Source organism: Dendronephthya gigantea, unplaced genomic scaffold (genome assembly GCF_004324835.1).
Source record: "Dendronephthya gigantea isolate DGI-Jeju-01 unplaced genomic scaffold, DenGig_1.0 000030F, whole genome shotgun sequence".
Classification (NCBI taxonomy): Eukaryota; Metazoa; Cnidaria; class Anthozoa; order Malacalcyonacea; family Nephtheidae; genus Dendronephthya; species Dendronephthya gigantea.
Genome location: NW_021163040.1, coordinates 1,150,001 through 1,171,710, shown reverse-complemented (window position 1 = coordinate 1,171,710; position 21,710 = coordinate 1,150,001). Strand labels below are relative to the sequence as shown.

The window sequence follows — 21,710 nt, the reverse complement described above, 5'->3', positions numbered from 1 at the left end:
CGTTTGCATCCAACACCAGGTGATTTAGTAGTTGGTTACTAATTCGTTCATAACTAACATTCGAAACGGTCGTTTGAAGCCTTCAATTCATTTGAAGTTACCTGTTGCACGCAGTATATGTTGCACGATTTAGGATGAAACTTGCATGTCCATAGCTCCCATGCCCACACGTTCACACAACACCACTGACGATTGCTCCGTTAATAACATGACAAAACTCAAAAAGTGTTTCACAAAATTTGGCGGATTTCACAAATTTCACAATGAATGACAAGAATAACGAGCAAAACTGTAATGACCAGCATTTGAATAACGTCCAGGTAACTCGGCCAATTACAGCGTAGTATCTCATGATAAGTGGTTTATATTCCATGGATGCACTACATGTACCAATGACTGCATGTGGATTCGTTACTATACAGGGTGTCCCAAAATATCCAAAACTTTTGAAATGACCTTTTGATGAAATTTCAATGATGACTTGCTCCCGGCTGGGGCTGGTTGTATGAATGCCAGTATATTTAATATTTTAGTCGCTAATCGCTCTAAAATATCCCGTTGTTAAGTATAACTTTAATTGAATCTCAGTATTCCTAAATTGAGGATTCTCTTTAACAATTGTTGGATCCAAAGCCGAAATTTTATTGTTGACTCCTTTTCCCATCAACTGTTCCTGGCTTGAATTTGAAGTGTGTATAATTCCACTCGAAATTACGACCCTTTGAACCTCTACAATTTACCTGCATCGAGTGAAGTGTCAAAAATCATAATTGATTAACCTCACCTATACCACCATATACTCATTAACCAGGGCCCCCCAATTAAGAGCGATATGAACTCCCGCATTCACGCCCCAAAATAATGGAAATAACGCGTCAAGCAAAACAGAAGGTAAATTTCACGTTCACGCTGAGGCTTAAAGAGAGCATGCCTGAATGAATTCGACAAAAAAAATGACAACGTCAAACATAAAAAGAAAGTCTTAAACAGTCCAACAAACGCTTTTGAGATCTTTTCTGTGGGATCTAGCGATTTTTTGCGCAGCCTGGATCACGTGATTTCGCAAAAGAATTGATGAAATCCCGCCAAGATTTAAACATTCCCGGCTCTCGCTAATAACCGAAAATAATTTGATCCCGCGATAACGACCGAAATGACAGCCATGCATTCACACTTCACGTAAAAATCATAGGGGGCCCTAACCACTCTTGCTCTTGCCCTAATCGCGCAGCGGCAATAGCATTGCACTGGCATCGAAAAAGCGTAGGTTCGATTCTTGCCGAATGACCGATAGTTGACTCATGTTCGTGGCTTGAATCTGAAGTGTGTATAATTCCACTCGAAATTAAGACCCTTTGAACGACTTAAAATTCGTATATGTTCGCTTCCATTCAATTACAAAAAATCGTAGGCCCCTAGCCGTGACGCCAGCATGGAATACGGCATAGTAGTCACGGCGAAAAATTCAAACTTCAAAATTTTCCGCCGTGACTACAAGGCCAGAATTCCCTGCAGGTGCCACGGCTTGTCACGTCATTATGCATAAGGTCTATCATTAGGTTTGCAGTTTTTTTTATACATCCTGTTCATGTAGTATGAGAATATTAGAATCCCCCCCGTATCGATTTACTGCAAAGTTCTTGATTCATTCGCCGATGAAATAGCCAACGTTTAGAGGCTTGGGTAAAGAAACACAAATAGAATATTTTGATCACATTGAGATCTAACCTGCAAATTATAATAAAATATGGATACATGTTGATGCATGCAGTGTATAATACTCAAAAAAGAATGTTTATTATATGGGCCATATAGTACAGTTTATAGTCTATGCATGGCTTTAGTATATAGTTTATGCACGTTAGTATAATTATTCAGTCTATATACATGCACGCGTTAGTATAGTTTATGTACTTGTATTCGTAGTTCCAAGATTATATGTAGCTAGGTAAGTTTAGATCTCACTATAAAGTCTGAAATCTGAAACTCCACAGGACTTCTTGCTTTACTTTAATTTTGCTAATTTGTTTGACCAGATATTTTTTGAAAAAGGGCATTATCAAATCCCAATACTTTCTCACTTGGGTTCCCATTCGAGTCATCACGGCTGCAGTGAAAATAGTCATCCACATCCTTCAGTGACATTGGATTCTCATAATGATGATCGGATGAATCGTCATATACAGCATTTGAAAAAGACGAAACGGTGCCAGGATTGTCTTCCGCTTTAAACTAATTAATAAAAAAATATTCTGATGCAGCGCAAAACTGATTGTACGCGATTATTGATATCCTTGCATTGATGCGAGCTACATATTAGAGGTACATATTAGAGGAGGAGTGTGACACCTCATTTTCTGGTGAAATTATTTACGCTATACTCCGTCCTAAATTATTTATCAGTATAGAGGTTGTTCAAGTGTAGATCCACTCCAATTTTCTCAAGAGTACGTATATACACAATGGCGTCGCTAGGGGGGGAACTGGGGGGACTCGCCCCCCCCCCCAGTTACTCTCAAGTCACTTTTGAGATTTTTCCAAATCTGAAGAGAAAAGTGAAGGGGGGGTACAATGATTCTAATTTCCAACAGCCGTGTAAATAAAGAAATTTTCGAATTAACATTACTTTTGATCACATAAAGAATAACATTAGAATAACATATCAGCATAGAAAAAGACATTGCTGATAAGATTGAGTTGGATACTCTTGTTGACACATTTAGATTACGGCTAACAACAGAAAGTTGCCCTTGTGAAAATTGTTTGTCTCTAGCAAAAATCGCCGATCTCTGGCTTTCAGATTGTCATAAAACCTGCCTGAAAATGTTGGAAATAGCGTTTTAGAGACCCTAGAAATAAAAACCCGGCCGCTAGAGGTCTTGCGCCTTTAGTGTTTACATCGTCCCCCCAGTCTGAACAACCTGGCGACGCCACTGTATATACATACATCGAATAAATAGCTTCCACTTGTGTACTAAACAGCAATTCATCACACGTTATAACCGCCAACTTCTATTAATGTCTATTAGGCGACTAAATGAAAAATAAACGCACCTGTTCGATTATTTTTCGGTTTCCCTTTGTTGTAAGCAAACGTCTCCTCCGTATAACGAAAATGGCAATGCCTATTGTAAATAATCGTAAATAAACATTTTAGGCTGGGATTGTGTTGTTCCAGTGATATATGATATTAAAAATTACCCAATGAATGGATTCATAGAGTGTTGATAGCAAACTGATATATTTTCCCCATGCAGGCATCGCCGGTGAGCGAGGGCAAAAATGCGGGATGCTCTGTAATATGAGATATTGACCATTAGGAGGCTGCATGGGTTTTTCAGTTCATTAATATTTTGAAAGAACATTCTTAGTTATTTTGATATAACAACTGAAAGTTTGTAGTTTAATTGGTCGGAAAAGATTTTTTGTGTCGGAGCGCGACCGGTTTATTCGTACTTCATGTAAAATAACAATTAATGATTATAATAACTTTATTTAACAAATCGGAGCTTGTGAAAAATTATTTGAAATTATTAAGCATTCGTAAATAAACATGAATAATTAAATTTCAATATATAGAAAAACGTTTTTGATCCAGCATGCACAATGAGTTTAGATTCGCAGCTCAACCTTTATTTTATACAAGCTTAAAATGTGGAATGAGGAAAAACACAAGAGTAATTCAAATTTATAAAACCTATATTTTTCTCAATTTTACACGTATATATGATTACCGTTTGAGTGATAATTAGATACCTTTTCATGAACCAGATGTTGGCAACTCAAGTGCCCGTCGAATTTTTAAAATATATGTTTGGCTGCCAGGACATTGTTGTATAATATGAAGATTATTTTAGACAATTTGCGATCTTTACGTTAAATATGCATGTTAAGGAGTTGAATATATTTATATAACATTACCTATAGCAACGAGAACGAGGATAATAAGGCCAACTGACAAACCAATAGTCAATGACTGGAATTTTTCGTCGTCATCGCTGACGGTCTTATCAAAAGCTTTTGGTGTAGCATCCCTCGTTATGGCATCCTTTATTGTAGAACCTTCTGTTTTCTTTCTCGTTGTTGCGCCTGTTGTTGGTAATTCAATTTCTTCTATGGATGTAGAAGAAGCAGAAATGTATAAAATGTGAAAGTTAGCATTATTGACTAAATCCTTGTCTTGGTAAAAATAGCTTATTGTCAGTCTGTCAGAAATAGCTTATGTTAGTTCTGACAATAAATAAAGTTTCGTATACGAAGTATTTTAAAATGCAGAAAATATAGCCAAAATTTTTGCACGTATACTTAAATGTTGCTCAAAGAAATTGTTACCCCATTTAGGCAGAAAATAGTAACAATTTACGCGCGTCTGGATACTGCGTGCTGTTTTAGAAATGATTGATGGTCACATCAGGGACGTAGCCAGGGGGGGAGCCGTGGGAGCCGCGGTTCACCCCCCCCCCTTTGGTGATATTTTCATTTTGTGCCCATACAGTAAGTTCCAGTGTTACAAACTAAATAAATTTATTAAGAAATAAAAATTAAGGGTCCTTTCAGCATAAGTTTTTATTGCCTAATCAGCTTGACCAATTGTTCTTTAGAAAATTGAATTAAAGTGATCGAAAAAAGTGCTTGTAATGATAAAATCAAAAATGTTACCCAGTTTATAGGAAAAATATCAAAATGAAACAAAAAATCAGAATGTTCATATTAAATGACGTTTCATCTTGCGTTTGCAGCCGCCGATGACCGTTTAGAGCGAGGGTACACATAACGTACGTTTCACGTTTTGTTTTCTTGTTACCGAATTTTTAACAATGATAAATATTGAGTAATTGCCACTGGTATTTACCCATATATAATTCGCTTATGGCTGCACTTTGCGACATACAACCGGGATAAAACCCAACTTCCTTCAGTCCAGCCTTGAAGCCTCCCCCCTTTCACAGTTCTGGCTACGTCCCTGGGTCACATGCATGCAATAGTAGTTTTGTTCAGAGTTGATATACGCATACCCATTAAACATTGTCTTAGGTCTGATGCTCCTTCACTTTTCGTGACGTGATTTTCAGGACATCTTATACATCGAAGTTCTCCTTCGCGTGGCTGGTACTCGTTCTTGGGACATGGAAAGCATAACCCAATTCCTTTATTCACAAGACCATAGTGACCGGCGTCACAAATTACTGGGATAAATATAAACATGAAATTTTGTTCAGAGTAAGTCAGTTACTAAATAAGACATTCCAAAATAATACATGTATACAGTGGAATCAATGAACGTTTATGTACTTTTAGCAAATTAGTTTGAAGATCGCATCTTGTCATTTAGAATTCCTACGCTTGCTAAATTTACCCAATCACATAATCAAATACCTTTGCATTGAGAATGCTCATATGATCCTTCGTTCCAGGTACTAAATCCTTTCGGACATTCATTACAAGACATCTTTCCAGATTCTGCTTGATAGAAGCCCAACGGACAAGGTATGCATGATGTTATCTCTTCGTCATTACGATTAGCATGATATCCCGGCGGGCAATCGACTAGAAATGATGGTAATAGCTTTTATTCATCACACGAAGAAGATTTTCACAAAGCCATGTCTTTATAGAACGGTTAATCTAAATAACGGTTACTGGCTTGTCTCGTTTTTATGAAACTGCAACAAACTGAGAGTGTTCATTTCCGCTCTCTTGTATTTTGTGCATACGTCACGTATACATGTGTTGCTGAGCGAATGATTGTAAAAGTGATGAATGGTAAAAGTGGTTATTTGTTCGAATATTACGGCATAAAAATACGCTTATGTACATCTTACCACATTTAAAATCATTTTGAACCAGAACTTGAGACCTCGGGCACACCAATGAAAATTTACGAACAGCCATGCTATTTTTCTCAGCGAAGTACACATTGTCAGCCGTTGAGAAAGACAGAGAACCATTGTTTGTTGCACTAATTAACTTCTTCATTTCTTCGTGTAATTCCTGAGAAGCATTAATAACCTTTTCAGCATTGAGTTTGAAATCGTCCTCAATTGTAACGTTCGAAGTCATATTTTTACCAATGTACTGAAATGTCCAAGAGCATATCCCGAAAACACCTTCCGTATTATTCTTGGAGTCTCTCAACTTACAGCTAAATGGTTGCAAATTTTGTAGGCTAAAACCTTCAGCAGAGAATCCGAGGGAAAACATCTTACTAATAATTAAATGTTTAATCTGTTCATAACCTGTGGAATTTGAAGATTTTGCACTTGAATTTCCTCGATGGGTTTCTTGAATCAATAAAAATGACAGAACTGCGGATGGTACAGGAAGTGTAAACGACAGTGCTTTGACAAAACTTACGCGCGACGATGATACACCGTACGAGTTGGAAACTCGACAGAAATACCAGCCTTCGTGCTCGCGTTTCATTGGTGAAAATCCGAGATAAGAGTGGGATTTGTTATACAACTTTTGAAATGTAGAAGAATTAGCAGGTTTGAACCACCATTCATGATGGACAATCTCGATATTTTCATCAACTTTACATTGTAAATCATCATCCTCGCCCATTACAACTGCTAAATATCCTTCTGGTTGGTCGGTAATTATTGGAGGTGGATGGATTGTAACAACCGCAGGTGTTGATCTTTCTTTCGCTATATGGTTGGATACGAAGCAAGTATAATTGCCACTGTTCGATATAGTTGTATTTTCAATAATCAGCACCTTGGACGATTGATCTGGAATAACATCCCCGTTAAACGCCCAAGAATATATTAGGGCCGTTCCAGTAGCGTTGCAATGCAACACCAAATCTTTTCCAAGCTTTAAATCAATAACAGGGTTCGGATGTCTTGTGATATTAGGAGATTGAGCGCAAACGTCTTCGAGTTCATTCATTTCATTCAGGATGTTTAAGATCCTTGACGACACATCTAATGCCACGTCAATAGAGATATCGAAAGAGTTTACTAAATCATCAAGCGAAGACTTAAGATCCTGGAGTCGCAGCTGAATGCGACCTGCCCTCTCGGTTTCAACAACAGAGAACATTTGAACTAAACTATCAAGAATGTGTATCATACAGTCCTTCATCCCACTACACTCATAATGTAAGCGTGAAGAATTAAACATGTTTTCCATAGCAGCAAACCAGTTTTGTACGAGTAGTTTCTTCGTAGTATTAAAATCCTCATAATTTTGTCGCTTTTCTTCTAATTCAAGCTCAAGTGCTTCGGACATCTCAGGATCATCCAAGGTAAGGTTAGAGGACGCTGTTTGATTCAAAGCAAACTTGGATATTGTTTGCAGTTTGGTCGAATTAAAACTTGTCTTCTCGATTTGGGAAAATTCCTTTTCAACAGACACGATTTCTGAAGACAAATTGTAAAGTGATATGGCAACGTTATATAATATTGTGTGGTAACTTCTGAAGTTCGCGCAGTATGTGTGGAATTTTTTAAGAGAATGAAGCAAGGGGTCTGGTTTATATGTAGGAATGTCCACCGAACGTTTTCTTCTTGAGTGGCTGTAAATATTTCCAATAGCATCAAACAAAATTTCTTCAGATATGCTTCTTAGAGATATGTTGAGTTGAGAAAAATCAAACACAGTTGATATTCTTCGCTGGGTTTCGTTCGCGTGATATGTAATCTCAATCGGCAACAGCTTACTGTTATCTTTAGGAAAGACTTTCGTCTCAAAGCGCACTTCCTTTAACTTTATTCCATCAAGTGAACCCAATTTTTCGTTGAAAAGTGACTTTATTTTAAGAGGTGTGGACAACAGCCTATAAAGATTCTCTTTGGACTTGATTGTTCTGTTATACGCTCTTTTAAGGTGTTTAGCAGTAGTTTCTGTCCTATTAAACCATCGTTGCTCTTTTACCAGAAGTCTGTGTTGTCTCTGCTTTTTCATATTCCAAAAAGAAAGATTTGACTTCGCATACTCCATATTTTGCAGTATCTTTATTCCCTCCGATCGCGTGTTGGATAATTTCTCTAAAGCATCCAATCTTGCATTCTTACAAAGGACATTCTCCGCAACACAAGTAATGTTCACAACGAAGGAAGCACAGGATGCGTTTTTGCAACAACTCTTTTCGATCCTGCTAGAAATCTTCTCAACAACGCATGATTTTCTGCATGAATACGGAGTATGTGTGTATTCGTACTCGTATCTTCCTTTTAGGCATTGTACTTGGTGGACCTTGCATTTCCAACGTCCATCCTTTTGTTTTCTTTGGCAGGTTACAAAACTTTTAACACCAGCTCCAGTAGACAAACTCTTTTCACCTATGGCTCTAGCGGCAGCTCCACGTATTGAGGCGCAGACTGCTTCATCCAATCTTCCTGTATCCAGAAATGTTGTGATACCATCTCCGATAGCACTGGCAAGGGGCGGTGGCGCTCCAAACGCGGAAGCTACAAAAGCTATGCCAAGCGAAACGGCTCCTTTTATGATTCCGCCAAATGTCTTTCCAAATAATCTTTTGAAAAATCCATTTGTGCTATGGATTCTTGTGCACTTTTCTCTACTGCAATATGCTACCTCGGAGAAAGGTGGAACGAGTCGCTGCTTCGTTCGGGAACAAGTTGCTGGGCACGTTCCCATAGAATCTCCAATGATATATTCGTAGCATGTGGTACAGGATATGCCATCGTGACAAATACTTGGGCACTGTTTTATTTCGCACATACCATCTAAATCTGATTTTAGTTGATGAAGTTCATCCGAATAATTCCTTGCATGAATTTCGAAGGATTTTAAACGGATTTGGGCGGCTCTTAATTTTTCCGATACCGACGCGTACTCGCTGCTTAGTTGCTGTAACCTTTTCAGTGCTATTGCCTTTAATGACAATACTTTAACTAATCTAGCATGTGCTTGTTTCACGGTTTCATTGACTGCTTCTATACGTTTTGAGGCCTGGGATATAACGTTTTTCGCAAATGAAGCAAGTTCTTTCCTTAACGCACTTGCGAAATCGGTTCCATCTTCCTTTCTTTCAAACCGACCCTCAACATCGAAGATCTGATTTTCCCAAGGTACAAGTGTGGAGGAGCAATCCATACTCGCATCGAATAATCCATGCAATTTACCACTAGTTTTAAACTTTAATCCTTCGTGCGAAATGCTCACATTCAACAACTTCTCCACGCCTAAAATGTTAGAAGTAGCACAGAACGATCCTGCAAAGTTTGAGGAATGTTGCGAAAACGCAAATCGAACATCCATGCAAATATCTCGGTGGCGTTTAAATATGCCAAATGTTGCAATTTTTGATTCGGCGTACGTTCCAATGAGTTCAACACTATTGTCTGCTTTGATATCATTACCAAGTGATCTGCCCATACGAAGATTTACCCGCATTGACTGAAATTGTAAGTCACCGGCTTTTAAGATGCCGTTAAAGACACAACTAAGACCGTCAGAGATCTCTGTATGATGAAAATGACGATTCTCCTTATATAGGAGTGTGTCAAGAAAACATGAGATTGTTCTATTAGAACTCATATACAAATATCGCTCCAAAGATGTATTAAAAAAGGGATCTTTTTCCATAATCGTGTTGAGAAAAAATCCTCTTTTTCCACGATGCGTTTCATTTTCGATCTCGTCTAAAGAAATATAAGAAAATTAGTACAATGTTCGCTCTAAAATCTGCATGTATTCCAAAAGCGTACTGATATTCATTTTGGGTGCCAAATCTTAAAAAAGCAAAAGATTTAAGGTATAAGAATTGAAAGTCAAATTCTTATAAAAAAGTGCCGTTATGGAATCGTTACAAGGTGATTACAATTTACGATCCCTTACTAAATAAGTTTACTGAAAAAGTTAACCTGCGTTAAAAAGTTACGGAAAACGAGAACGAACGAATATGCAAGTATGCTAATGTTTTCATTGAAATTATGAAAAGCTTATTGGTTTGCATATGTATACGAATAGATGAAAGCGACGAACGAATTAAAGACAACACTCAAGAGTCGCCTGCCAGTACTGGACATGTCTTCAACCGTATTGTAATGCTGTCGTTGCGCTGATAGGAAAATACATCTTGGCTCATTCAGTCAGGGATGCATGGCAGAAGATAGTCTTAACTTATCTGAAGGCCGTAAAGAAGATATGCACAGAGACAAGTGATTGAACTGGGTGTTAGACATGCGATGGGAATACGCAATACACATGCACGTAAAAATCTCATTTCTTGTCAACAAGTTGTGATCGCAACAAGGTTGTAGCAAGTTTGTCAACAACGCATAACAATTACGCATGCAGTTTTTTGTCAAGTTGTAGCAAGCTTGTTACTAATAAGTCGTTGGGAAGTTCATGATTTGCAGATTGATATCAAGTTGTTGGAACAATTTGCAACAGAACTAAGATGGCTGTAGAAATTATCAAGCCTGTAACAAGTCTGGTGCAAGTCATGAAGTATTTCATACCGTTTAGAACACTGGTAGTGTTTCACAATAACTGCAAACGTCTAAAGTAATGTAATTTCATCACATTTACGCCAAGTGCGTCGCTCCCGTGAAATTCCCTGTATATACAATTTAGTTGTTTGACTTATTCCACAGTTTTGGAAACTACCATTACAGTTCATCAATCGTCGTCACCCTGTTATATGCATGGTAATATTTATCACCATATACACGATATCACAGCACAAAATTAGATGACCAAAATATGCATATTATGGCTTAAGGTTTACAAACGAATATGATAATTAAACTTGTTTTAGCCAATATAGAAACCATCTATATGATCGATTGTGAACCGTACTCTCGTTCAGTTAATGAGGCTAGTCGTTCGTTCTCGTTCTACAGTGCACAACTAGTGCGAGTATCGTATTGTATCCTAACACCAAAAAGAGTGTTTCTTCGACAGGAAATTTTATTTTCTGATTTCATTAAAGCAGAAAATGGCAAAAGAACGCAGTAGTGAGAAATCACGAAGTACTGTAACTTTTATATTTTGGTAAATGGTTTAAAGTAATGAAACAAATTCTCAAAGTTTCCCTTGCAATATCTTAGCATAAATTATGTGGAAGATATTGCAACATACAGTATAAAAAGATATATTGCTGTGCCTGCTTGCCCCCAACAGGGCAGTGGAAGTAGATTCCTCTACTGCCTCCGTGGCCCCAGGGAGAAGGACATGATGATGCAGCTGGATATTTACCTCCGAAAATAGCATAGTTAACTGATTTCTCTCCTTTGAAACGAAGGTTGACAGCTTTTCCTTCTATTTTGAACATGATCAAGAAGACGATGCTTCCGTATAGGTCAACATCCCAACGCTGATATAAGGGGTAGTCTAAAATCTGAATCAACATCATTTAATTTAGCATACAGTAAGATCAAATCCACGTGTCATTCGTTTAGTTGCATCAATGCATGTATGATAAAGTGAAAAACGTTCACGCAGAAAGCATATAATTACGAGGTGCCTTCAGTTTACCACGATATTTCAATCATGCGAAAATTTGATTGCCCTTTGCCTATAGATTGCTCAGTGCACTTAACTTTTTTGAACAGTAATTATATATAGCATAGTCTCAAGCAAAAAATTAAGATTCAATGGTGGATGTATCATGTATGCTACAAGTCGTGGTAGCAAAGGGCACAGGGGCTGTCTCCCATTCGTCTCGTAAGCAAAAAGCAGTGGGGGCAGCTACCCCCGTGGTTCTGGCGCCCCTGGAGATAACTTCGATATTTCTATTTCAAAAAGAAATGTTAATTTTGTGATGTTTTCTTTTTATATTATGAAAATGACGTATGGGCGGCGTTTTCACGGATGATCGCCACAAGAATATGGAACACGGCTTTTCAAATAATAGTTATGTACAAAGGAGAATATTCAAACCTCATCGATATTTTTGACATGAGCAATGATAGTTCCATCGAATTCCAATCTTATGTCATCGGCGAAAGTTGTATTTTTGAAATGTTTCTTGAGCGATATTACCGCTGCAAAGGAGCCGTCTGACGAAGATTTCACGTTGAAGAATTCAACACCGTCCCAAAAACCGTTCTTTTCCGGCCTTTTTATCGCATTTTTTCTGGAAAGTTGAACAGAATAAAATTTAAAATTCCATCCATATCTTTTCATTTGTCTTAAAGTTGTTATGTCTTTGATGACGTTTCTTTCAGAAGTAGAACTTAAGAGGACATCCGACTGTTCTGGTCGACTAAGTTCAACGGCTAACCCGACTGACTTAGAGTTGAAAATATCACTATCATTTTGCACAGTTATGTTCAGATTGTTTGTCGAAAGCATGGAATAAAAGGATTCGTCGACTACCGGTAGACCTTTCCCAATGCTTGCCTTGCGCATATTGATTCCATTTAAGAAGTGCGTCTTCTTTTCCGAGGAGTAAATCGTTTTAACTGAATTTGACTCGCTCAACGTAACTTTCATCCACGATGGCAAGCTATTTTCTGCAGCATTGATGAAAGATTTAGCCAGAACACGTGATCTCAAAAGTGGTCCAATACTATAGGGGAAAACATTGCTGTCTATGCAGTTGATTGGATGGGAAATTATGCCTACGTTTGGTAAATTCACACCGACGACTGATAAGGGAAATTTGCTAGAGTTATTGGTCTCAATACCGACGACACCTTCCGTCACAGACACTGATCCAAAAGGAACGAAAGGAGTTGTTGAAGATATCATAATGGAAACGTTTGATCCAGGAACAACCTTGACTTGTTTTTTGTAACATCCAATTGGAAATTTTTCTATCGTGTTTCTTACTTTCAAATCATCGGTTACACTTTTGTGCGAGTACACAAACAGAACATCTTCTTTAGGCAGAGCATATTCTCCCGCACTTGGACCAGACAACGAATACGCGATAAAGTAAACGCCTATTTGTCTAGCTTTCACCCTAATTGTTTGATTCAATGAACTATTCCGATCAAAGACAAGCACCGAAGGGCTGAACTCTAGATTCCGATTCATTGGATGCAGTAGGACTTTGTTTGCCGGTTGTGACGCAATTATCGTTGTAGGTGGTGAAAGAACATATGGGTATATCGTAGGGTAGTCGAAAATGGTAAAGAAACCGACTTCACAGTTGCTTCCTTTGTATCCCGTGTGGGAACAGTCACACGTATATGAGGTTTCGTCGACTATGGAACAATTGCCGCCATGAAGGCAAGGATTTGGTTGACAAATTTCAATTGCTGAAAAATAGTATTTTTGCACATTAATAAATGAATAACTTGTAATATGTTTTTATACTTAACAATTTCGCCGCAAGCAGAAGGATCCTCTGCATCCTCTGTTGCAAAAATGAAATTTCAGATTTTTAACAGAAAGCACTCAGCCTTCGAGAGTGAAATACTCTCTATAAAGGTAGCTAATCCTCATTATATTATCTTAAAATTGCTATGGTAACTGGTTTAATTTGACAAGTTATTACACTTTCGATTGCCTGCCGCCCGTTAAATGTTATGGCGATCGAGAATTTAAGTCAGAGGAAACTAATCTACAATACCTTTGCACGAAACGTTCCTAGGTTGCCAAAGAGCGCTTTCATCACAATTAATCTTGTCGGAGTCCATATAATATCCATCATTACACCCAAGTGAACATTGTGAACCAAAATGAGTGGCGCATGGGGAGTACACGAAACCATTCGCAGGCTCTTTTGGGTATGCGCAATGAATTACTGCAATTGAGAAATTGAGAATTCCAATTTAAATATACTGTCAAAAATTTTGAAATTAAACGAGACTTACCTGTAAGTTGAAGTCAGAAGATTATTCCTCCAAATCACGATAGGGTTAACATGAGATGCGCGCGCATTGTCGTGAATCAGTCCTTTAAAGTATACGATTTGGGGGTCGCATCAAAACATTTTCTAGTAACGATAGACTTGGTACTACGGGCAGTAAAACTGGTGTCTATCCCCGCCTGGGTGAGAACTGTCTTAACTTAACGACCGAGTGTGGATGTCGTGACTTTACATACGATAACACCAAACTAGTTGAGATCCTACGGAAAAGACGCAGTCAATTGCAGATAAAACTACAGTGTTTCATGTACACACAACTCCTTCACTGAATAACTGTATAACGTAACAGTATGCCAAGCCCATTGCCTGGCCTGTCTTGTTTGACATCAACAGAAAATTGAAACACTTCTCACTCTGTTTCATATACTCGTCGGAAACATCAATAAAGGTCTGGCATCGCTGTTCGGTTGTCAACAGAATTAACGTAACCAACTTATGTGTTCGTTCCTTCCGAGTAAGTTGCTCCAACGTCAACACAAGCGAAGAAAATCAAGCACTTTATCAACAGGCCAATCGATACGGTATTTTGGTACAGGTTTCTGCTTATTAAATATCCCCTTGACATATCTACACTCCAACGGATAGTTACCAACAGAACCCCCATAGAATATTTATAATTTACGACAGTGGTATATTGTCTGACATAATCCTAACATGGGTATTACTCTGATCAGGCAAAAGAGATATTAAAGATAACTTAAGGGATGACGTGACATCTCTAAAACATTAATATGCAAAGATGCTTCATCCCTAGACCATATACCCTTGGTACAAATTCCATTCTCGAACGTAGCCCCCCAACCTACTTGTGAGGCGTCAGCAAAAATCACTATATCCGGAGACCATGGCGAATCCGCCACTGCAGATCGTGAAGACTATCTTCCGACAAAGACATTTTTGCTTCAAAATTTCCATTATTTTCGTTACAGGCCTGTATTTTATCCCGTTCTCTAGACCGATAATGAAGCCGACCATATTTAACACCAGGAAAACTAGAAATTAACGTTACAACTAGAGACGATACTTCGTGAATGGTAGAGATGGCGGCTTTTTTACAAAACCGCAAACACAAATCCAAAATTTTCTGGACTTTCCTTTCAGTTAATTTGACAATCATAAGAATAGAATTTCTGGAATTTCTGAAATTCCAGAAAAATATATTTCTGGAATTCAATAACCTGTGTTGGAACAATAACAGACTTATCTGGATGAATCATAAATCCTAGAGAAATTAATAACTGAACTGCGTGTAAAGTGGTTTGTTCACATTCGGTGTAACTACCTTCCGAACAAAGCGGATCATCAATAAAATCCAGACACGAAACCAAACTCCTGGTCTACAAAGGTTTTAAACGCTTTGCTATCACCAGTCGTCTCCATTTGCCTCTATGAAACGTTTGCCTTAGCGAAACTCCTCCTTTGCTCAGTTGGGGTTGGCTCAATATCATCGCCAACTCCAGTGTTCACTGACACACCCATCATTGCTCAAAGTCATTATAAACTTGAGCTATTGCCCCATCAACATGAGTAAACAATTCGCTCTTCAAACCAAACATCATCTCAGACATTGAACTCGATTTGTCATCACCTAGCTCGAGAATATCGTTATCCGTATAGACGTTTTGACACGTATGAGTATATTTGCAGAAGTAAATCACTAGGCGTGACGAGAAAACTAACGCAGAAACAAAGCAAACCAAGACACGTCTTGGCAAGTCACACAGCTCGAGTTCAGCAATTCATATCTTAGTGCCCTGGCACGTCACAAAACACAATTTGCGGAAGTTCTAATGGAGAAACTCGTCCAAAAAAATCAGCTGCAAGCTATTGGTAACACACAATACTTACCAATAACCTTGGGGCAAGATACACATGTTACACACATGTTACAAGTAAACTTACTTTTACATTCTGTATCGTTCCCGGTCCATAGTTTGTTTGGGCCGCATGTTCTCCTCGTGGACCCAGTTAAATCGTAGCCACGTAGACAATCAAAATTACATCGATCGTCAGTCCGGTAGCCAGTGCAATTCTTCATTCCATTAACCGGAGTGTTTATTGGAAAACATGGTTGACCTAGCAAAACATTAAATTTGATTGGATGAAAACATTAAGCAATAATTTATATGCCAAAAAATAATAATAGCTATACCTCTTTTAATAGCTATGCTTTCTTTAGGTGGCGTTTGTTTAACGCCTAGAGTTAGATTTATACTTAATATAAATGCCTAGTTTTAATACTTGGCTGAGAGGATAATTTTTTCGAAATTTTTTCTGGTTTAATACAGAAAAATGTTCAGGGCTCCCGAGCTTTTCGAAATTAGTACATATATTGGTACAATTGCTGCAAAGAACTGATATACTAAATTCGAAAATTTAATTTTAAGAATTATGAAAGATCAATTTTATGCCTATGCATAGCTATGTCAAGACCGTGAGATTTCATTTCATTTGAATAAATTCTGTTCTTTAGCTGAAAGACGTTATACTGACATTATACCTATGCAGCTTTTCCCATCTAGATGTAGAGAAAAGCCAGCTCTGCAAGAACATTGGTAGCTTCCGGGGATGTTTGAGCATATGTGATGGCAGTAGTCCACCGGTTTTGAACACTCGTCGACATCTACAATAGAATGTAATTAAGAAAGCAAGGTTAAATATTCTAGAGACGTGTAATCCATCAAAATAATATACATTATTGCCTCTGTTGACCCTTCTAATTTTTTTAATAAAATATATTAATCGTTCGTTAAAATAACATCTGAAAATTAATAAACCCATTGTTATGGGTCTCCGCGAGATATGTTTCCATGAAAAGACAATTTCCGAGAAGAGGCAATTAGTTAATATTTGCATGACGAAGCAATCAGCTAATTGGCTGGAAACAACCTATTGAAACCTCTGCTACTTAAAAAATGTAAAAAAAAACAAGAAGACCAAAGAACACGAACATCATGATTATATATGTTATATTCATCGAAAAGATCCGAAACAACCTTGCGTACAAAAATGAAAACATTTGATAACAGCGCTCTTGGACATTGACGCGGTCAAAATTTTTAAAACATTTGTTGACAGCCTGATAAAACGTCTACAGTGTGCATTAAAAAGGAAAAGTAAGTTCAGAAATATATCAGAATTTGTGTGATCAAATTTGGGCGGATTTTAAAATTGTGAATATAAATCGAATACACAGTATAGAATATATGGCTTACCAATGCAAGACATTTTATCGATTCCAAGTTTGTAGCCTTTTCTACACGAACAATTGAAGCCACCAATTGTGTTTGTACAATCTTGAGCACACCCAGATATGTTTTCTGAACATTCATTTATATCTGTAAAAAGAAAATTAGATTATATCCATTGTTCTCTCTATAATTATTATATCAAGTATCATTGCTATCGAAACACGGAGGGTTAAAAAAACTGTCTACCGAAATCACTTCTAATCATGGCCTCAGTTGAAATAAACTGTCGTAATTAATAATTTCTAACATAGAATTTCATTCCCTTCTATCGCACTACTGGATTCGACACAGTGATTAAGGTGACTTGCAGTTTTTCATGCACCCTATATATTGATTTCATAAATGTGTCAATGATGTTCATGTCTATACAGGGTGTATAAAAAAGGTAATCCAATTTCAACGCGCTATTGTACCGGAACTACTCAGTCTAAGAATGAATTTTTTACACATACGAAAAGACTTTTTAGCTATCGAATGATAGTTTTCATAACCAAATGTTTGTAAGGCCTAGATTATACGTCGCATTTTAGTCGCGTCGATTGCAATTCAAACAATAGATAATGAGATGCATGGTAATGAAGCTTAGTGAGGTAATCAGCTCATTATCTATTGTTCGAAATTCGAATTGCATTCGACGCTTAATGAAAAGGGAGGCTAAATATATTTATAGATAGGGACGGTTTAATTGCCAATTTTTAAAACTGCAAGGACACAACTACGCTATACAAAAAGATTTGGGAACATGTAAGTTGGCATACGTATAGGAAACAAAAAAGGCGCCTTCGATTTTAAAATAGTATTTACAGCTACATTAGCTTGATTGATAGCTTCTCTAAAAAGGTATTTTTCATTACAAAAAAAGCACTTTTGGTCCTTTGAGAAATATTAATTCTTGCCCACGATGTAATTTGAAAATTACCATCACATGTCTTCGAATCTCCGGTATTCAGTCTAAATCCATTTGAGCAAGCACACTGGAACTTTCCAGGCAGGTTCATACAAATTTGCTCACAGTCATGCCCAGCAGTCTTGCACTCATCATGGTCTATAACAATATAAATGTTGACTCAAATACGTATTTTTTCCCCAGGATCGATGGACCCTGCTTATATATAGTCAATGTGTTTTACGATGTTTTTACTTCGTTTCGAACTATTCAATCCTGCAGAAATTCAAGTCTAAAAATGGAAAAAATGGCCTACAATCTACATCTGATACAGTAAAATTTCCGTTGTATACTAAACATATTGGAAACTAAACATATACCCAGCGGCTAATATTAGTCACAGACGGAATCTATTCTGAAACCGGAAAAACCTTTAGCGCCACTAACATATTCTGTCGTTTACCCAAGTCATTGGCTAGAAACCAGAACACGGGAATTTGGGGGCAGCCCCTTACCGCTTACACGAAAAAGAGGAAAATATGCCTCTTCTATTAAAAATATACTGTAAAAAATTGCTTCAGACAACGCTAGGAATAGCACATTCTATTGGTGAAACCCCTTTTGAAAGACTTCCATAGTAAAGCGCCATTATAGAAGGCACGCCCTTTCCGTAAAGTCCGCTGTTTGAAGACTCATTTTTGAACGTTTTTCTTCGAGAACAAGTCGAAATAATAAAAATTGAATGCGTTATTTAATTATATACTTCCATGTAAATATTTGTCCATATTGCCCATAGCAGCCCATACTGTCACGGTGTACATGCATAGGCGTACAGCAGATCGCTGGCGTAGGGCGGGGTTTATTACCTGAGCAATCTTTTCCATTTGATGTAAGGTTATATCCGCTGTCACAGCTGCACCTATATCCACCAAAAAAATTGTTACATTTCATCTGGCAGCCGTGCACATAGCCACTGCTTGGATCGCACTCATCGATATCTGCAATTAATATAGAAATAACCACAGTATTCTAAGTGCAACCCTGCGTAACATATGACATAAGCGACTAACCTATGGCTTCAAATGAGAACCCTGCATGCAGTAGCAGACGTTGAACAGCAAATTGCCGAACCTCAACCGCAACCCCAGGCACAGCCCGCACAGGAACGTCGTTTTCACGGTTTATATCGCCTTGGGGACCCCCTAGATTGCTTAAAAATTTAAGTTGGCAGTTAGCTACCCTAGCGGCCCTCGTGCTTCTCGTTATGACTTGGTTCGTGATTTGCATTAGGTTTAACCCAGCCTCGTATCCAGGCGCTTTAATAGTAAAAAAATTATGTTGCATTCAGTAATTGTATAGAGGTCAGCTATAGAGGTCAACCACCCCAAGAACCCCTGCGCGCCTGCAGCAAGTGTTAAAATAAATAAATTACAATGCAGAGTAAAACAGGAATTCTTGGTTTTGTGTATTATCTTCGGGTTTTCCAAGTCTATGCTGTTCTTGTGTTAAGTTGCGTGTTGAGCTAATTTAGAATTCTTATCATTTTTAATGATAGCGCGTTGATGATAAGACAACAAACTTGCTTTCCTGGATACCATCACATACCGCAAAGATGGACGCATACAAACCAAGGTTTACCGAAAGACAACCCACACAGACAAGTGCCTATAGATTTCAATTCTTACCACCCAGTCACCCACAAACGTTCCGTTGTTAACACTTTATTAGACCGCGCAGACAACATTCCGTCTACAAGAATTGGTCAACGCAAAGAGAGAAAACACGTCATGAAGGTACTACAAAGTCACGGATATTCCACCAAATTCATAAAAAATTGTGATACTACGCGTAAATGTTCAAAAGATCGAGCAAACAGTGAGAATGATTCTGCAGGCCTAGTTGTATTACCCTACATCCAAGGAGTATTTACCAGAGTACTTAGACGGGAAAAGCTCAAAGTTGGCTACAAACCTATTAGGACCTTGAACAACTGCTTTCCAAAATCTAAAGACAAACCAAACATTCTGCAGTCTAAGGAAGTGATATACCAAATCAGCTGTCAGAATTGTGAATTTGTGTACATTGGAGAAACCGAACGTGCACCCAGGACCCGGCTCAAAGGACATCAACGAGCCATCATTAAAAAGGATGATTATAAGAATTCTAAATTTATTTAGCCCAACACGCAACTTAACACATGCAAGCACAGCATAGACTTGGAAAACCCGAATATTATAGGCAAGCAAACAACTACCCGCAACGTTTGTTTCTTGAAGCAAGATATTCCATGCAAGGGGCCACCAATGCCGGTATAATGATCACGTCGAACTATCTGGTATTTATGTTACACTCTAAATTAGCAATTCTAATAACATCAACTTGCATATATAAATTTATTAAAAATTAATTTCACAAGTTGTTTAGCGCATATTCCATACAACACGGCCGCTCGGTTCATTTTTACTATGTGTAGCTACATTTCCTGCCCGGAGTTAGGCTGAGTTCATCGCGTCGCATCACAGCGGAAGTGGAGTAAATTTAATGAATCGTGCTTGCTTAGGACCACCAGCACTAAAATCGCGCGGTCAAAAGTGTTTTCTTACCTTCGCATAAATTCAGTGGTTGGAGATTTTGAAATCCGTTCAAACATGGGCAACTGTAATTGCCAGGAACGTTGACACATCTGGAGTTCGCCCCACAGGAATAGTTACCAACAATGCACTCATCAATATCTTCAACAAAATATTGGTGATTATATCATAAGATTCAAGATGTTTTAAAGTTGATGTTATTGGGATAATAGTTTTTTTCCATTAGTTTTTTTTGGTACAGCTCGGTTGGTTGAAACGGCTGGATCGTCGGTCGTATATAGGTTCGATAGCTGAAGTCATGTCAACAAAGAACAGTATACTGCATGTATATCTAACAAACACCACCTACTATTCCTCCATAGTTCTATTTGACTTCATTGAATTATGAATAAGTGTGAATAACTTAAAATGTGAATAAGTAAGGATTAGTCTCACTTTTTAGATTCACTCTATGTATATTGATACATGAGCTTAGCAATTTAAACATGTAATATTCGTATTAATCGCTTAAGCCTCTGCGGCAAAATCCACCAAACATTTGACCACCATGCACTCGGTTCATTAATTAAAAGTGAAACGTTAAATGTATTAAACGCGACGTCCCAAAATCGACAATATACGCCACTTCGTAACGTCGTAAAAGGTATAAACATTTTGAAAAAATAATTTCCAAAATTAGTCTAGTCAGCATGATTCTTCTTCTAATGATAACTATAGTTTAATCGATTCATAGTTCTTAAGTATAATTGACGGTTTTACACACGTACGTTGACCGGTACAGTTTTGTTTTTCACCAATCACAATCCTTGACCCCATCTTTTAACGTTACTCATGGCGTTTGTGCTTTCAAAAACGTCACTTGCTTAAGCTCACTAAAACAGCTAATAATATTTCATTTAATTGTAAAATCCTCTATCGAATTTTTCAGATTAACTCTTCAGCACTATATCTAAGTAACATTTGATGCATACACTGTATGTTTTCTCACCTTCGCAGTTTCTTTCATCATCTTTCAAGTAATACCCTGAGGGACAACTGCATGTGTAATTGCCATAGGTGTTAATACATCCTGGTTTGTATTCACAGTCATTTTGACTTGTTACGCATTCATTGAAATCTATAAAATTATATCGAATTGTTCTAACATAATTACCTCAAGCATGCAATTAAACAGATTTCACTGC

General features: G+C 37.7%; 1 protein-coding gene across 1 annotated transcript; it reads right to left on the bottom strand.

Moving 5' to 3' along the window:
- Positions 1-1,908: 1,908 nt before the first annotated feature.
- On the bottom strand, positions 1,909-13,648 carry LOC114524167. Its single transcript, XM_028545297.1, has 11 exons — positions 13,499-13,648; positions 11,860-13,184; positions 11,176-11,317; positions 8,694-9,614; positions 6,401-6,650; positions 5,823-6,205; positions 5,377-5,547; positions 5,016-5,186; positions 3,922-4,113; positions 3,055-3,125; positions 1,909-2,232 (listed from the first exon to the last, which is right to left on the bottom strand). The coding sequence occupies exons 1-11, from the start codon at positions 13,563-13,565 to the stop codon at positions 2,020-2,022; spliced, it is 3,906 nt and encodes a 1,301-aa protein (XP_028401098.1). The 5' UTR covers positions 13,566-13,648; the 3' UTR covers positions 1,909-2,019.
- Positions 13,649-21,710: the final 8,062 nt, after the last annotated feature.